Raw genomic sequence first — 13,954 nt, 5'->3', positions numbered from 1 at the left:
ACTAAAATGAGAGCCCTGTTGGTGGAAGAAACGCAGCGTTATATTTCTACATGAATGAACCAACGGTTAAGTTAATCACACATTCACTCCGCTCGGCGCTCTGCTGCTCCGTCTCCACAGACAGTGTGTCCAGAGTGCGCTCTGCCACTCTGAGAGTGCGCTGCTCTGTGAGTGTGCTCCGACACTTGGGTAAGTATTTCTGAACGCACCACTCAAATCATCTTCCTCCATCTTCTAAAACAAGACAACAGAACCTCTTAGCTAGCGCTAGTTAACATCTGTGGAGAATTGTTTTGCCTCCAGCTAAGCCCCGCCCACCAAAAAGCGTCATACTGTTTACTAACAGTAAAAGCTCTATACAGTCAATCAGACCCAAACTGGCCGAGGCGCTCTGAGCATGCTCCACAGTTTCCGCCCCGGGCTTTGACCCGGAAGTCCAATAGCATTAAATGTGTAAGAGAAGAAGAAGCCGGTAACAACATGGGTTGAATCCATCTCCTCCCTCTGGACCTGCAGACTGAGCCCTTGTGGACTGCAGGCGTACGTAATGTGACGTCACTGTCATCACGTAAAGTCTGCAGCATTATAAAAGAGGCTAACAGACAGGCTTGGAGACTATCATGCATACAGTGATCACTGCAGCACTCGCCTACATGATCAGACTGCACAGCTTCTATAGGCTAGGCTGCAATATTAAGATGCATATTGATTATAGTCTATAGCCTATACTACTACATATATCTGTATCATGATGTTGAATTTTAATCTGGCCTACGTTATTCAAGTAACGTTTTAACGTCTTCACTGTTACCGTGGAAACGTACTGAGTGTTTTGCAAGTCACAAATAAGTCCAAGTTTTGGCACTCAAGTCCAAAGTTCAAGTTACCTTTGAGTTATAGTCCTAAACAAGTCATTAATGCGCTCTCACCAACTGTTTGACCATTTTACCGACAGTAAGAAAATAAAATGAGAAGAAGAATGCTTTTTATAATTAGTATTTTTGTGTTAAGTTAATGCACACAGGCCCGGTGCATACAGCTTGGAAGGGAAGGACATATGCTGCGTTCGTTTTGTACTCGGAAGTCGGAAGTGGGAATGAGTTGACAACAGTTTTTGCATTCTAGTTGATGACGGTGGACAAGTCGGAAAAAAGCATGGACGCCCACAAGAAAGCCTTTGTTGCCCGTGCACTTTGGGAGTATAGACAGCTTCAAAACCATCATGCACTCCGACTGATGAACGCCGCAGATGAGGCTGACCTGATGTGAGACACATAAGATAAAGTTGCTATAAACAGTACTCACTACGTATGTGACCGGCAGCCATCTTGAATTCATAAGTCAGGATTGATGCGGTTGCTCCAAGTTTCTGAGTTGGAAATCCGATCTCAGGGTGCGTTAAAGTTTAAGTTTCTGACTGGGAACTGGGGATTTCCGACCTCCGAGTACAAAACGAACGCACCGTTACACACTCACTGGACCTGTAGATGTGCTCAGTGTTGTCAGTCGTGACAGATTGTGCATCTGAACTCGCTCCTGAGGTGCATCGTCTGGTCACATGATCAAATAGAGACTGTTATCATCAGCCATCACTGCAGACAGTAAGACATCATGTATTTAAAGGTTATTTTGATTAGTTAATTCATAGTTGTTATAGTTTACGTAGAGGACATACAGCCCCCCACCCTACAGACCCCTGTATTCACGCCCCTGGATTCAGTATGTTCTCGCGGTTTTAATTTTGATCCTCTCGGCCTTCCGTACCTGCGCCGCCTTGGAGCAGCTGTCAGAGGAGCTGCTGTCAAAGCAGTGCTAGCTCAGCCGGCTAGCTTGCACCTTTGAGAGGGTAAAAACCAAACATGGCGGGTGTGCACCCCCAGGTAAGCAGACTGCAGGTAACACCGCGGCTGTCACACACTGTTCGCCCCGACAGGTGATACTTTTAACGGCTAGATTAACGGAAACTGCGGCTAACGGTAGCTAACGTATCCCGAGCTAGCTAGCTAACGTTAGCTCAAGTCAGCTGTGTCCATACTGTGCTGCTGCTGCTGCTGTTGGGACGTGGCAGCATAAAGGCGTCATTAAAGACAAGAAGCGGCTGTTTCATCACATGTTGGGGTTTTATTTTGTCTCGTCAGCGGGTTATTTGTCATGTAGCGCAGCGAGCTGTGTTAACCTACTTTAAACTGTCCAGTGAGACCCACAGCTGCTATTTCTGTCCCTGCCTCTCTATTCCAGGACGACCTGCTGAAAATGACACACAGAGAGAACTGGAAGTGAGTAGCAGCACTTTGTTTCCCAGCATGCACCACGGAAATGTTCTCATGTTCATCCTGAGTGCAGGAATATGTGATGAAGTCCTGATGTTGTCTGCATTGTGTTGTCCTCCACCCCCCTCACACCTTTCTGTTGCTCCTGGCTCAGGGTGCAACATGAGCGCCTGCACGTGAAGCACAGGGGTCACGAGGCCATGCACGCAGAGATGGTGCTGATCCTCATCGCCACGCTGGTGGTGGCTCAGATCGTCCTGGTGCAGTGGAAGCAGCGGCACCACCGCTCCTACAATGTGAGTAGTGGTGGTGGTGGTGGAGGAGGAGGAGGAGGAGGAGGAGGAGGAGGAGGAGGAGAGGTGACAGATGTGGATATAAAGGATGATACTGACTGTCTGTCTGTCTCCTCAGCTGGTGACGCTGGTCCAGATGTGGGTGGTTCCTCTTTACTTCACCATCAAACTCTACTGGTGGAGGTTTCTGTCCATGTGGGGCATGTTCTCCGTCGTCACCAGCTACGTCATCTTCAGAGCCACTCGCAAGCCGCTGTCCTGCAGGACGCCCAGGTGAGAGTGATGGTGGAGACTAATGTCCAAATGTCTTTGTGGGCGTGTTCCCGAGCAGTCCACAGGGGCCTAATGTGGACTTCCTGCAGACTTCCAGAGTCCACTCAGGGCACATACTTCATGACACTGTAGTTTGTTTATCAATAGCTGACTATAAAACAAAACTTGTGTGTATGTAAAAGAGTCAGAATATTAAAACAAGACTTTAATCATGTAGGTCAGAAACAATATTCAACATCATGATACAGAAACATGTAGAAACATAGGGTCTTGTGATGTCACTAACAGCCCGACACAATCATGTCTGTATGTGTCCGTCTGCAGTCTGTATGTTAGACAGACGTTTATTTTGTTCACTCACAAAATAACCCTGAACACGAGGTTTATGTCTTGTAGTCGTCGCTCTAACATTTCCATGGTAACGAGTAAAACAGTCCAGAGGGCTGTCTATCAAGGTGCAGACACACCAAAGTGACATCAAAGAACTAGCGGTGACGAAAGCCAACTGTTGTGTCGCCTCACGTCGCCTGTGTCAGTTGCATTTGAACACACTACACGGACTATTACATCCAGACGCTCCCGGTGTTTCCTCCTCAGGCTCCACTTCACTCAGCTGCCCGATAAACCCGCTGCTTCTTCCCACTTTAACCTGAATAACAAACCAGGGCTCGGTGCTCCGGTTGGATCCAAACGGAGAGCCGGGGCTAGCTCAGAGACTAGCGGAGGCTAACTGGCTGTGCTTCCCTCCGGTCATGCTGCGGCTAACGCTCCGCTAGCTGCTCCCAGCTAGCTCCGGTTCGTTATTCAGGTTAAAGTGGGAAGAAGCAGCGGGTCGGCATATAGGTCCACAGTAACTTATTATCATTATTATTATTATTGGGTCTTGTAAGAGTGGGCTACAATGAGTACCGGGCCATCAAATCACAGCATCCGCGGTGAGAGGACACGGAATTGTGTGCGCTTTTACACACGCAGGTCAAGGCGATCACAGATATTTGATGTGGGAAAGTTGTAGCCAGATGTATTACCTGTTTTTAAGCGGCACCAAGATACATGGCTCGTCTGTCTGTCCGTCCGTAGCACGAGTCATGTGCGCCACTTCACCACTGACCCGTGCGTAAAAGCGCAACAATTCCGTGTCCTCTCACCGCGGATGCTGTGATTTGATGGCCTGGTACTCACTGTAGCCCACTGGCGAACGACCCCCTTAACGAACCTGCCGTTTAAATAGAATGGAGCACGTAGGCTACTGACCTGTTGCCAAACCCGGTCTCACATCATTTCTTGTCATATTCACAGTTAGTCAACAATTAGTATCACCCCCCTCCCCCTTAAAAAAAAAACAAACATTTTTCGTGTACTAATTTTTCAGAACCATTTATGATCTCAGACACGTGTAAAGGTGTACACGGACTCACCCATATGACACATCAGTTTAGTTTTTACTGAATATTTGGAGGGAACTGTAAAACTACATCACTGAATTTATTCTTACATTAATAATCAAACTTTTTTTTTTTACTAACGTGTCACATGGTCAAGAATATCGTTATCACAGAAATACTCTGAATATTGTGATGTTATTTGCATGTTTTTTCAGGATGGTGTACAAGTGGTTCCTGCTCATCTACAAGCTGAGCTATGCAGTGGGCGTCCTCGGCTACATGGCCATCATGTTCACCATGTTCGGCTTCAACGTCTTCTTCAGGTGAGAGAAAATCGATCTCCCAAAGCTCCGTCAGTCGTATAGGACACTTAAAGTTACCTTGCAGAGCAAAATGTACAACTGTTTTGTCTCACTCTGGACATTTAAACTTTAAACAACTGTCTTCAGGTCTGTCTCACAGGACGATCCTTCATCTCTGTCAGATTTGTACCTTTATTTTAGTTTTCTAACACTTTTAATTACCATGGTGCACAAGAGAGATCTTAATGTTTGGCTCCCTAAGTCATGAAAAAGGTTGTTGGACCCAGATATTGATGAGTCTGAATCAGCCCTCGGCCGTCAGCTTGAGGGTGAAGTTGAAGTTTATGTCCTTTTACACAACAGTTTAAACTGTTATTATCATGGACACATTATACAACTATGACATATCTCCTCTGGCCGTCACACTTCAGGAAGGGAATTTCATCTGCAAACACAATCACACATAACACGACTGCAGTGTGCAGGGTACTGGATTCATTTGGTTTAATGTGGCAGGTTTAGGCCTGTCACGATATGCGAGAGGTCAGTTAATTGCATGGGAAATTAAAAGGTAGACAGTAACTTTTCCGGCCGCGATTAATTGCCGTATCCATGCGTGTTTGTTTTCCTCGTCTCTCTCCACCAAAGAGACTGGACGACAAGAGCGTTCACTGCCATGCATCGTCTGGCAGCCAGGTGAGTTGGTTCATTAGCGTAATGAACGAGGGAAAGCTCTTTGTTTTTGTCTCTGTGGGAGAGGCGGGGCTATGGGCTACACACACACACACACACGAGGCAGAGAAGAAGTCAAGTCAACTTTATTCGTGCCATCCAAGATTTTATGTCATTAATACGTAGTAATAGTGAATTCATCTGCAAGGATCTGATGGTTTCAACGGGAGGTACAACTGGGAATCATCTGCATAACAGTGATAAGATTTATTGTATTTCCTTAGTATAGAGCCTAATGGAATGTATAGTGAAAATAAAATTGGGCCTAAAATGGAGCCTTGGGGAACACCATAGGAGATAGGTGCAGAGGAGGAGCACACATTTCCAATTTGGACAGAAGAATACAGAGTTGAGCGCAAGAGAAAGACATGGAACTTGTTCCTAAACCAAACACCACGACCCCTGTGTGGGGGTGTTTTGGATTTAAACCAAATGACAGAGGGGAGCCCAGTAATTTGGATGAGCCCGTGTGCCGGGTTTGTTCTAAAACCATCTCAACAAAAAGAGCGAATACGGCCAACTTAACTGCACACCAGAGAATGAGAGACAGTCTATTTTTGTATTTATTTAGATATTTTTACGTTATTTAGGATATTTAAATTTTCTTTTTTGCATTCGTAAATATTCTTGTTAAGTAAATGTTTATTTCTCTTTAAAAGGGTGTACTTGCTTCATTATGTCTTTATTATCATTATATACATTTAAAAAATGGTCTAAAAACAGCAAAATTCGTTATCGTGACAGGCCTAGTCCGGTTGCTCATATGGAAAGAGGAAGTTATGTCAAATTATTGCTGTTTTATTGTTCTTCTTTTTTCCCAGTTTTCTAATATAATTTAAATTTTATTTAATGCTTTTATTTTCTTCTCGTTCACACAGCATTAAAACAGGCAACAGAAGTGAAACAGATGTGACGGGAGAAATTACGTGACAGTTGTACAGTGGACCTAAAGAAAAAAGAAAAGAGACACATAATAAAATAAAAATAAAATGACAGAAACTTGAATACAAGAGGTTAAAGCATCACATAATGAAACACAGATACAGTAGTGACATTATTTTGTAACTGTTTTTTAAATTCAGTTGAGTTCTGATCATGTTTGAAAGAGTTAGAATAATGTAGATTTACAGATATTAGTAATTTATTTCCTTGCTATCACCAGCAGAGGTGATTTATTGCTGAGTCATTCTTGAGTTAGTGGCGTAATGACGACGTATATGAATGGTATATAAATTCTAACGGCACATCTAATGAACGGTCCAGCTCCAAAAACAGAAAATCTAATTGTGGCTCAGATGTTTTAATCGTGGCAGCCTGCCACAGATAAATTGATATGTGCGAAAAACTGAAGACATTCGGTACAGTCCTGCTGTCTATTTAAATCAATCGCTCAAAGTTTCAAAAATTGTAAAATTGCCCATCACACATCTTTAAATGTTGTGTTTTGCTCAACTAAAAGCTGAGGTGATTCAGTGTGTGGTGATATATGACAAAGGAAAGCAGCAGATCCTCATCTAACAATCTTAAACTACAGAACATTTCAAGTAATATTGTGAGAAACAGTTGCTGCTAATTAGATCCCTGTCTTTATTTTTAAAGCTTGATGAAGACACATTAAAGCATCAGACTGTGACTGGAAGTCACCTCTGCCAATTTAAATGTCTCTCAGCTCAGTAAAGCACCGTTTCTGTTGGCAGGACAGTGCACGTGAATCATCTCCACTCACTCAGAGACAGCTGGTCTTTGTCCCTGTCTGTCTCTGTGCAGGATCAAGGCAGAGGACTCCATGGACGTAGGTGTGATCATGCTGTTTTACGGGCTTTACTACGGCGTCATGGGACGAGACTTTGCTGAAATCTGCTCCGACTACATGGCTTCTACAATTGGGGTAGATTGGGGTTGATTCCCCGCTAAAATGACTATTTCAGTTCTGGTCATGAAAATTCAAACTCAAGTCTCAACACGTGATACATGTATTTTTAGACTCAGTGTGACAGATGGGTGATTACAGATCATCATGCTTAGACATAACTGTGGGGGTCCCACAGGGGTCAGTATGAGGTCCCACAGGGGTCAGTATGAGGTCCCACAGGGGTCAGTATTAGGTCCCACAGGGGTCAGTATGAGGTCCCATAGGGGTCAGTATGAGGTCCCATAGGGGTCAGTATGAGGTCCCACAGGGGTCAGTATGAGGTCCCACAGGGGTCAGTATCAGGTCCCACAGGGGTCAGTATCAGGTCCCACAGGGGTCAGTATGAGGTCCCATAGGGGTCAGTATCAGGTCCCACAGGGGTCAGTATCAGGTCCCATAGGGGTCAGTATTAGGTCCCACAGGGGTCAGTTTGAGGTCCCACACTTCCTCCTCACAGCTCCCGAATGATTTACTGTCCATGCATACATGAGAGCAAGGTATTAATATTGTTATTGATTATGGATGATATTACAGATATCTGTCCTGAGGATATTCCTTTAGATATAAACCAGGGCGTCTGCAGGTCCTTAAAAAGTCATAAATTCAGTGTTGAAGCAATAGCTTCTTAAATAATAAAATAGTCTCAAATTTGAAGTTGTGAGGTTTCTAATTTTATTTGTGTTAACCCTTCGTGTGTGTGTGTGTGTGTGTGTGTGTTTGTGTGTGTGTGTGTGTGTGTGTGTGTGTGTGTGTGTGTGTGTGTGTGTGTGTGCGCAGTACTACAACAAAGGAGGCATGCCCAGCAGGAGTCTGACCAACGACATCTGCGCGGTGTGCGGACAGAGGATCCTGGTGGACGTGGAGGAGGAAGGGTTTATAGAAGACACCTACCAGCTCTCCTGTGGACACATGTATCCTCACACCCAGCTGATGGTTGTGTGTGTCTTGAGCCCTCACAGGGAGGTCAGAGGTCACAGACTGAGAGAAAACAGTCTTGGTGGGGAAGGGAAAAGAGAAAGGATCAGAGAGGTGTGAGACGGAGAGATGGAGGAGGTGAATCCAGGTGTTGTTAAGGGAAGATTCTCCACGTTACCAAGAAGCCTCGAGTGTACGAGGATGTTGTTTTAGAGGATGAGTCACCATGACTCGGCAGTTTAACCTCCTCTAAACTCTGGAGGCCTGTTGCCTCAGCGTTCCGAGCCCTCTGCTGTGATACCCTGTGCCCTTCTCTAAACACAGAGCTCTTCACTAGGTTGTAGGGCTGGGCGACATGGACAAATATTCATGTCTTGGTATTTACAGGCTGACGAGCGATACACAATATATATCTCAGCATTTTCTACGAAACGGGCAACATGTGTTCAGCTGCAAGTCAAGGCCACATTTAAGATGTTGCAAACACTTGTATAAAATCAGACTGTGACAAATACAACATGCTAACATTATTAGCACAAGCCTATGGCATTTTACATTGTATAAATTAGCCTAGCAGCTACCGTACTTCTCCTCTTCTCATATAAAGTCAGGGACAACAGCAACATGTAACAAAGGTAATGTTACAAAATTCAGCTCCATTACAGCTCACAAGGTTCACTGACAAAACAACTGTCTTATACTAAACATGTTTCCAAACAAATACAACATGCTAACGTTATTAGCACAAGCCTATGGCATTGTATAAATTAGCCTAGCAGCTAGCTGAGATTTTCTCTGCTCATATTTCAACCGATAAATCACACACAAGACTTTATTGTCTTCACAATTTATTGTTTCTTATCTGTGAAATTAAAGTAAATCAAAGTAATTCCAATTAAAGTAAATCCACTGAGGGAAATGGTTTCAGCTTACAGAAAAAAGGACCCGTACAGGACTCTGGGCTGTACCTCCAGCAGCTAGCTAGCTAACCCTACCCTTGTTAGGGTTTGAATTTGGTTTTGGAGCAGGGGAGAAACGTGTATCTTCTTCCAACCTCTCCTGGTTACGAGCATCATTGACACCAGCATGCTCCAGACACAGTGTTCAACTCAAGATCCACTAAACCAGCCTGAAAGTGAGGTGAATCTGAAACAACTGCACGAGAGTCTATGGAGCACAGCTGTGTAGCTGTTGGACCCTGGTCGGAGCTGATCGATGCTACGCTATGATTGGTTTTTAGTCTGTATCCAGGAGTGCTAAATTGATGATGATCGATCATAATGATCGATTAAAAGAAAAAAGTGAAAATGCCAATCACAGACTCCGCGAGCAGTGTCACTTGTTTTGTTCCAAACCCAAAGATATTCAGTCGACTAAATGATGAAACGATTATCAGAATAATAACTGCTGGCTGATGTTCTGTTCATTGACTTGTTTTTGCCGTGTCCTATTTTAGACCTTGTTGAAACATCCACTGTAACCTCCCAGTCCCTAGTGTTTCTGCCTTAACTTGCCCCGCCCCTTCAGATTCCATGAGTTCTGCATCCGCGGCTGGTGCATTGTGGGAAAGAAGCAGACGTGTCCGTACTGCAACGAGAAGGTTGACTTGAAGAGGATGATGAACAACCCGTATCCTTTTCCTGTGTTTACTGTGTAGTGGTGTCCAAACAGAGCGAGGCGACAGAAGCAGACGGACACAGAGCTCTGCGTGTGATTACAGCACAGCAGAGTCTCTCACTGACCAGCACACAGAGATGCGCTTCTGGTGTGAACGGCCAGGCAGCTGCGCAACAACTGACCTGTCAGGGTGGCGGTGACGCTTGGCGCACCGAGGCCTTTTCCCCCTTTGCCTCTGCCACCAAACCTGTGATTAGTCGCTCTGTTCAACAGGCCGCTTCTTCATTTAGTTTATTTTCAACTTATTTAATTTGAAGTGTTTTTCAAATGTAGGCTGTTAAATGGCTGCTTAAAACATATGGCTAGAAATCTGTAATATTAGCAGCCATATTGGCTGTTAAAAAAAAGTCTAGCGTGAACTCTGCTGGGCATCATGATGTGCACCCTGTTAGATTTTAATATCAGGTTATTGTTATGCATCAGACTTTAGACTAGGGGGGAGAGTCACCACAGGCCCCAGGATACGATATTATCACGATACCTTTGTCACAATACAACATTATTGCAATATTCCCCGTGTCAGCGTGGGGTTCCTCTGGGTGCTTCGACATGTTTTCCCCACATCACCGCTACTTAAAAATCCAGCAAACCATGTTTCGTCATCTCATTTATCTGAACTCTCTCCTTAATTCCTTTACCCACTGCCAGCTGGGAGAAGACACATGTACTGTATGGGCAGCTGCTTGATTGGCTCAGGTACCTTGTTGCCTGGCAACCCATCATCATCGGTATCGTCCACGGGATAAATTTCTCCCTGGGCCTGGAATAGACCTGAGGAACACCGCCGTAAGTACGTTCTGGAGTCAAGAAAAAAGTGCTGTATAAACGTCAGCGCTGTGAGGACCTGACTCAGGCTGCTTCTGAAGTCTTTAGTTTCCTCAGCACATGTTGTTTGACTGAACGCTTGCACAGTTTCCAGCAGACTGACCCAGGTGGTCTGGGTGTCTGCGTGCAGAGGACACCGCGACTCCAAAAACTGCTGCCTACTTGAACAGAAATATTTAAGCACAGATCCAGTGTTCGATCATTTCAGAACGTTTTGACACAAGGAAGATGGAAACGTCGCTGTCATGCATGTTGTTTTTATTGTAATAAGTCATTGCTTTTCTTTGTACTGTATCATCAGAATGCCTTTTTAAACCGTTTGTAGTTTGTTTGCACACTGCTGGCTCTGCTGACACCACTAACTAACACGACCGTCATCTGCAGATCAAATTACAAAATGGATGGTTCTGTCCAGAAAGTTGTGGTACACATGATCTGTTTACATTTCATGTTGCTGTGTTTATTACAGAAGTTTTATTTGGAATGTCTGTACTGTGAAGTCCAGTTCAGACCAAAGATTCATGACGAGACGAGTTAAAACAAACACCTACTGTCAACGCTCCGTTCTGTAACGTAGTAAAAACCTGCCGGCTTGAGTCGAGCTCAGACCACGATGAGACGGCGTATCATCTCTAGTCAACGACTCTCTGCGCTTCTGATCTGTAACGTCAACAGGAAGTGACCGCCATGAGACGGCGTATCATCTCTAGCCAACGACTCTCTGTGCTTCTGATCTGTAACGCTGACAGGAAGTGACCGCCATGAGACGGCGTATCATCTCTAGTCTGTACTGTAAAACAGTTTTGTTTCGTCATGAATCTTTGGTCTGAACTGGACTTTATGATTTTATTTGTATGAAGCTGAGATTGATGACAACTTGTTGTAGCAGGTGGAGTCAGAATGTCACTGTAGACTGAATCACCATGACGTCACGCGAACAACAACAATCACTTCCGGGGAGACAACTGGCAGTTAATGACAGATATGTGAAATCAGCAAACTTGCTTATTTCTGTTGTCATTTTCAGCCGTAACTGCAACATTTAAAGATTTATAGTTAAACACGGTGGTGCGTCCTCTCTGACGTTTCTGCTGCGATTATTTTACGTGCTGTGTTTTGCTAGCATCACTCAGAAACCAAATATACCGGCACAGAAGCTTAGCAGTGTACTGCTGTGGACGAGGGCCGCAGGAAAACGCATCAGTACAAGGATACGCTGTATTTGGAATATATCGACTCCTCTACGATAGGTGGAGATATGCCCCCTTTCAGCTTGTTAGTATTGGACCTTTTTCCTGTTGACCTATTACGTCACAGACCAAACAATGGACAAACAAGTTAGCTACGGTTAGCTAGCAGCTAACTGCTACCATGGTGGGCAACTTTACAGCTCTGTACATTTGGTCCGTCCAAAAAGTCACGGCTCTGGATGTAGATTTCTCCATGTTGTTACCGGCTTCTTCTTCTCTTACACATTTAATGCTATTGGACTTCCGGGTCAAAGCCCGGGGCGGAAACTGTGGAGCATGCTCAGAGCGCCTCGGCCAGTTTGGCTCTGATTGACTGTATACATGGCTTCAGTTCATTTCATGTACGTTATGCGGGCGTTTTCTTCCCGGAAGTTATTGTCAACAAGTATTGTGACTCGGTCTAATATGTTGCTGAGCAAGACATACCAGTGCAGCTGATCCTCCATGATGTAAACCAGTGTAGGAGAGAGTAAACTATACCTTTTAAGCACAGGCGTAGGTTTCAGGGGGACGCAGGGGACACGACCTCCTCAGCATTTACAATGTGCTTTTGTCCCCCAGTAACAATTACGTGTTTATTGGCGGGGAGCTTCCAACCTCCCATTTCATCTGTGTCCCCTCGAATTTTGAAACCTACGCCCTTGCCTTCAAGGACCACGTTACAAAGATCAGACAGAAATAGGTGAACTGTTAATTTTGTTGTTGTACTCTCAACATGGCGGCATGCGCCCTGTAACTATGGTAACCACCGTTCAGATATTCAGTCACTGAGGTGTGAATGGGTTTCTATCAAATCCAGGAAGTTGTCGATCTGTCGGGAGGAAAGCTTTCTTTTGCCAAATCAAACTGACGTTGCTTTCTTATCAACACTGCTGCTGATATTAACTTTGTATTTATTAAATATTTATAAAACCAAGTTTAAGTTTCAGATAATCTGTGTTCACTGATGACAAATGGTGAGGTCACAGTTACAGAGAGGTTCGCTGAAGACTTAAGGGCGGGAAAAGATCATTTAAACAACAGTTAACAGACCTCTGAGGAGGGTTGCAACTGTGTGAGATTTTCACAGTACAATAAAATATACGGTTTATGGTATCACAGAATTGATCTCATTATCAGTCAGAATGAAAACAGAGGAGTTATTGTTGGTTTATTAAACAAGTTTGTTTGAGTTTGTGCAAAAAGTCTCCTCATAGAAAAGAACTCATATAAAGGAGAGACTCATCGTCCAGTTGTTTTTCTTTCAATATCACAGATCAGCAAATGTTCACTGTGTGATGACCGCCAACATTTATATCACGGTACTCCTCAAAATCATGTATCAATGTGACCCTACCTCTGAGTCACTCACTCACCACCCTTATTTCTAACTTAAATGATTCAAGGTTCTGGTGTTCTTTTGATGAAGTACAAACTGAATGTAAGTCGCTCTGGCAGTACGTGACCAGAAGCTTCCCCACTTAATGTATGGATCCAGTCTGTGTCTGCGGGGAGAGAAGATCACCTGCTCCAAACCACACAGAGGAACTTCAGTCCATCTCCTTTGACTCTGCCGCCACTGCTGACCAGAACATCACAAGCACCTTCACACCTAACAGGTAGAGTCACACATCACAAGCACCTTCACACCTAACAGGTAGAGTCACCCAGAATTTAGTTTTGGAAATAAACATTTCTGATTTGCTCATAACTTTACGTTTAATCTTAAGGTGTAAGGGTCAGCGAGGGAATCTCTGGGTTTCATGTCAGCCATTTTGAGGATGTATGATAGACCCAAGATGGCTGATGTAACAGGTTCTGAAGATGATGGTTTATCGCAGCTTGTGTTTTTCCTTTTTGTATCTTTTACCTCGACTCTTGAGCTGTGAAGTGTGAATTTTCAAAATCAAAATAAATGTACTTATAAAATTATTACTTAATACATATATATTATTATAAGTACATTTTTACATATACATATGTATACATACATATATATGTATATGTATATATATATACACATACATATATAAGTGTATATATATACATATATATATGTGTATATATATACATATGTATATACATATATGTATATATACATATGTATATACATATATATATATATATATATATGTATATGT

General features: G+C 43.8%; 1 protein-coding gene across 3 annotated transcripts in view; it reads left to right on the top strand.

Moving 5' to 3' along the window:
* Positions 1-1,471: 1,471 nt before the first annotated feature.
* Positions 1,472-13,954, top strand: part of rnf175 (ring finger protein 175) — a 394,559-nt gene continuing 382,076 nt past the window's right edge. The window contains exons 1-9 of one of the 3 annotated variants that reach the window (XR_007571350.1): positions 1,472-1,880; positions 2,239-2,276; positions 2,425-2,566; positions 2,682-2,836; positions 4,437-4,544; positions 7,023-7,143; positions 7,945-8,078; positions 9,610-9,711; positions 10,408-11,336. Coding sequence is in view for 2 of the 3 variants with exons in the window: in XM_050066404.1 (XP_049922361.1) it covers positions 1,860-1,880; positions 2,239-2,276; positions 2,425-2,566; positions 2,682-2,836; positions 4,437-4,544; positions 7,023-7,143; positions 7,945-8,078; positions 9,610-9,711; positions 10,408-10,528 (942 nt within the window). In the remaining variant the exon portion in view is untranslated. Of the gene's footprint in view, positions 1,881-2,238; positions 2,277-2,424; positions 2,567-2,681; positions 2,837-4,436; positions 4,545-7,022; positions 7,144-7,944; positions 8,079-9,609; positions 9,712-10,407; positions 12,751-13,954 lie in introns of those variants that run through there. The other 2 variants (XM_050066404.1, XM_050066405.1) reach the window with 2 other exon arrangements.

The sequence above is a fragment of the Epinephelus moara genome, chromosome 17, assembly GCF_006386435.1.
Source record: "Epinephelus moara isolate mb chromosome 17, YSFRI_EMoa_1.0, whole genome shotgun sequence".
Taxonomy (NCBI): Eukaryota; Metazoa; Chordata; class Actinopteri; order Perciformes; family Serranidae; genus Epinephelus; species Epinephelus moara.
The sequence above is the reverse complement of the archived record's forward strand: the minus strand, read 5'-3'. Positions and strand labels throughout refer to the sequence as shown.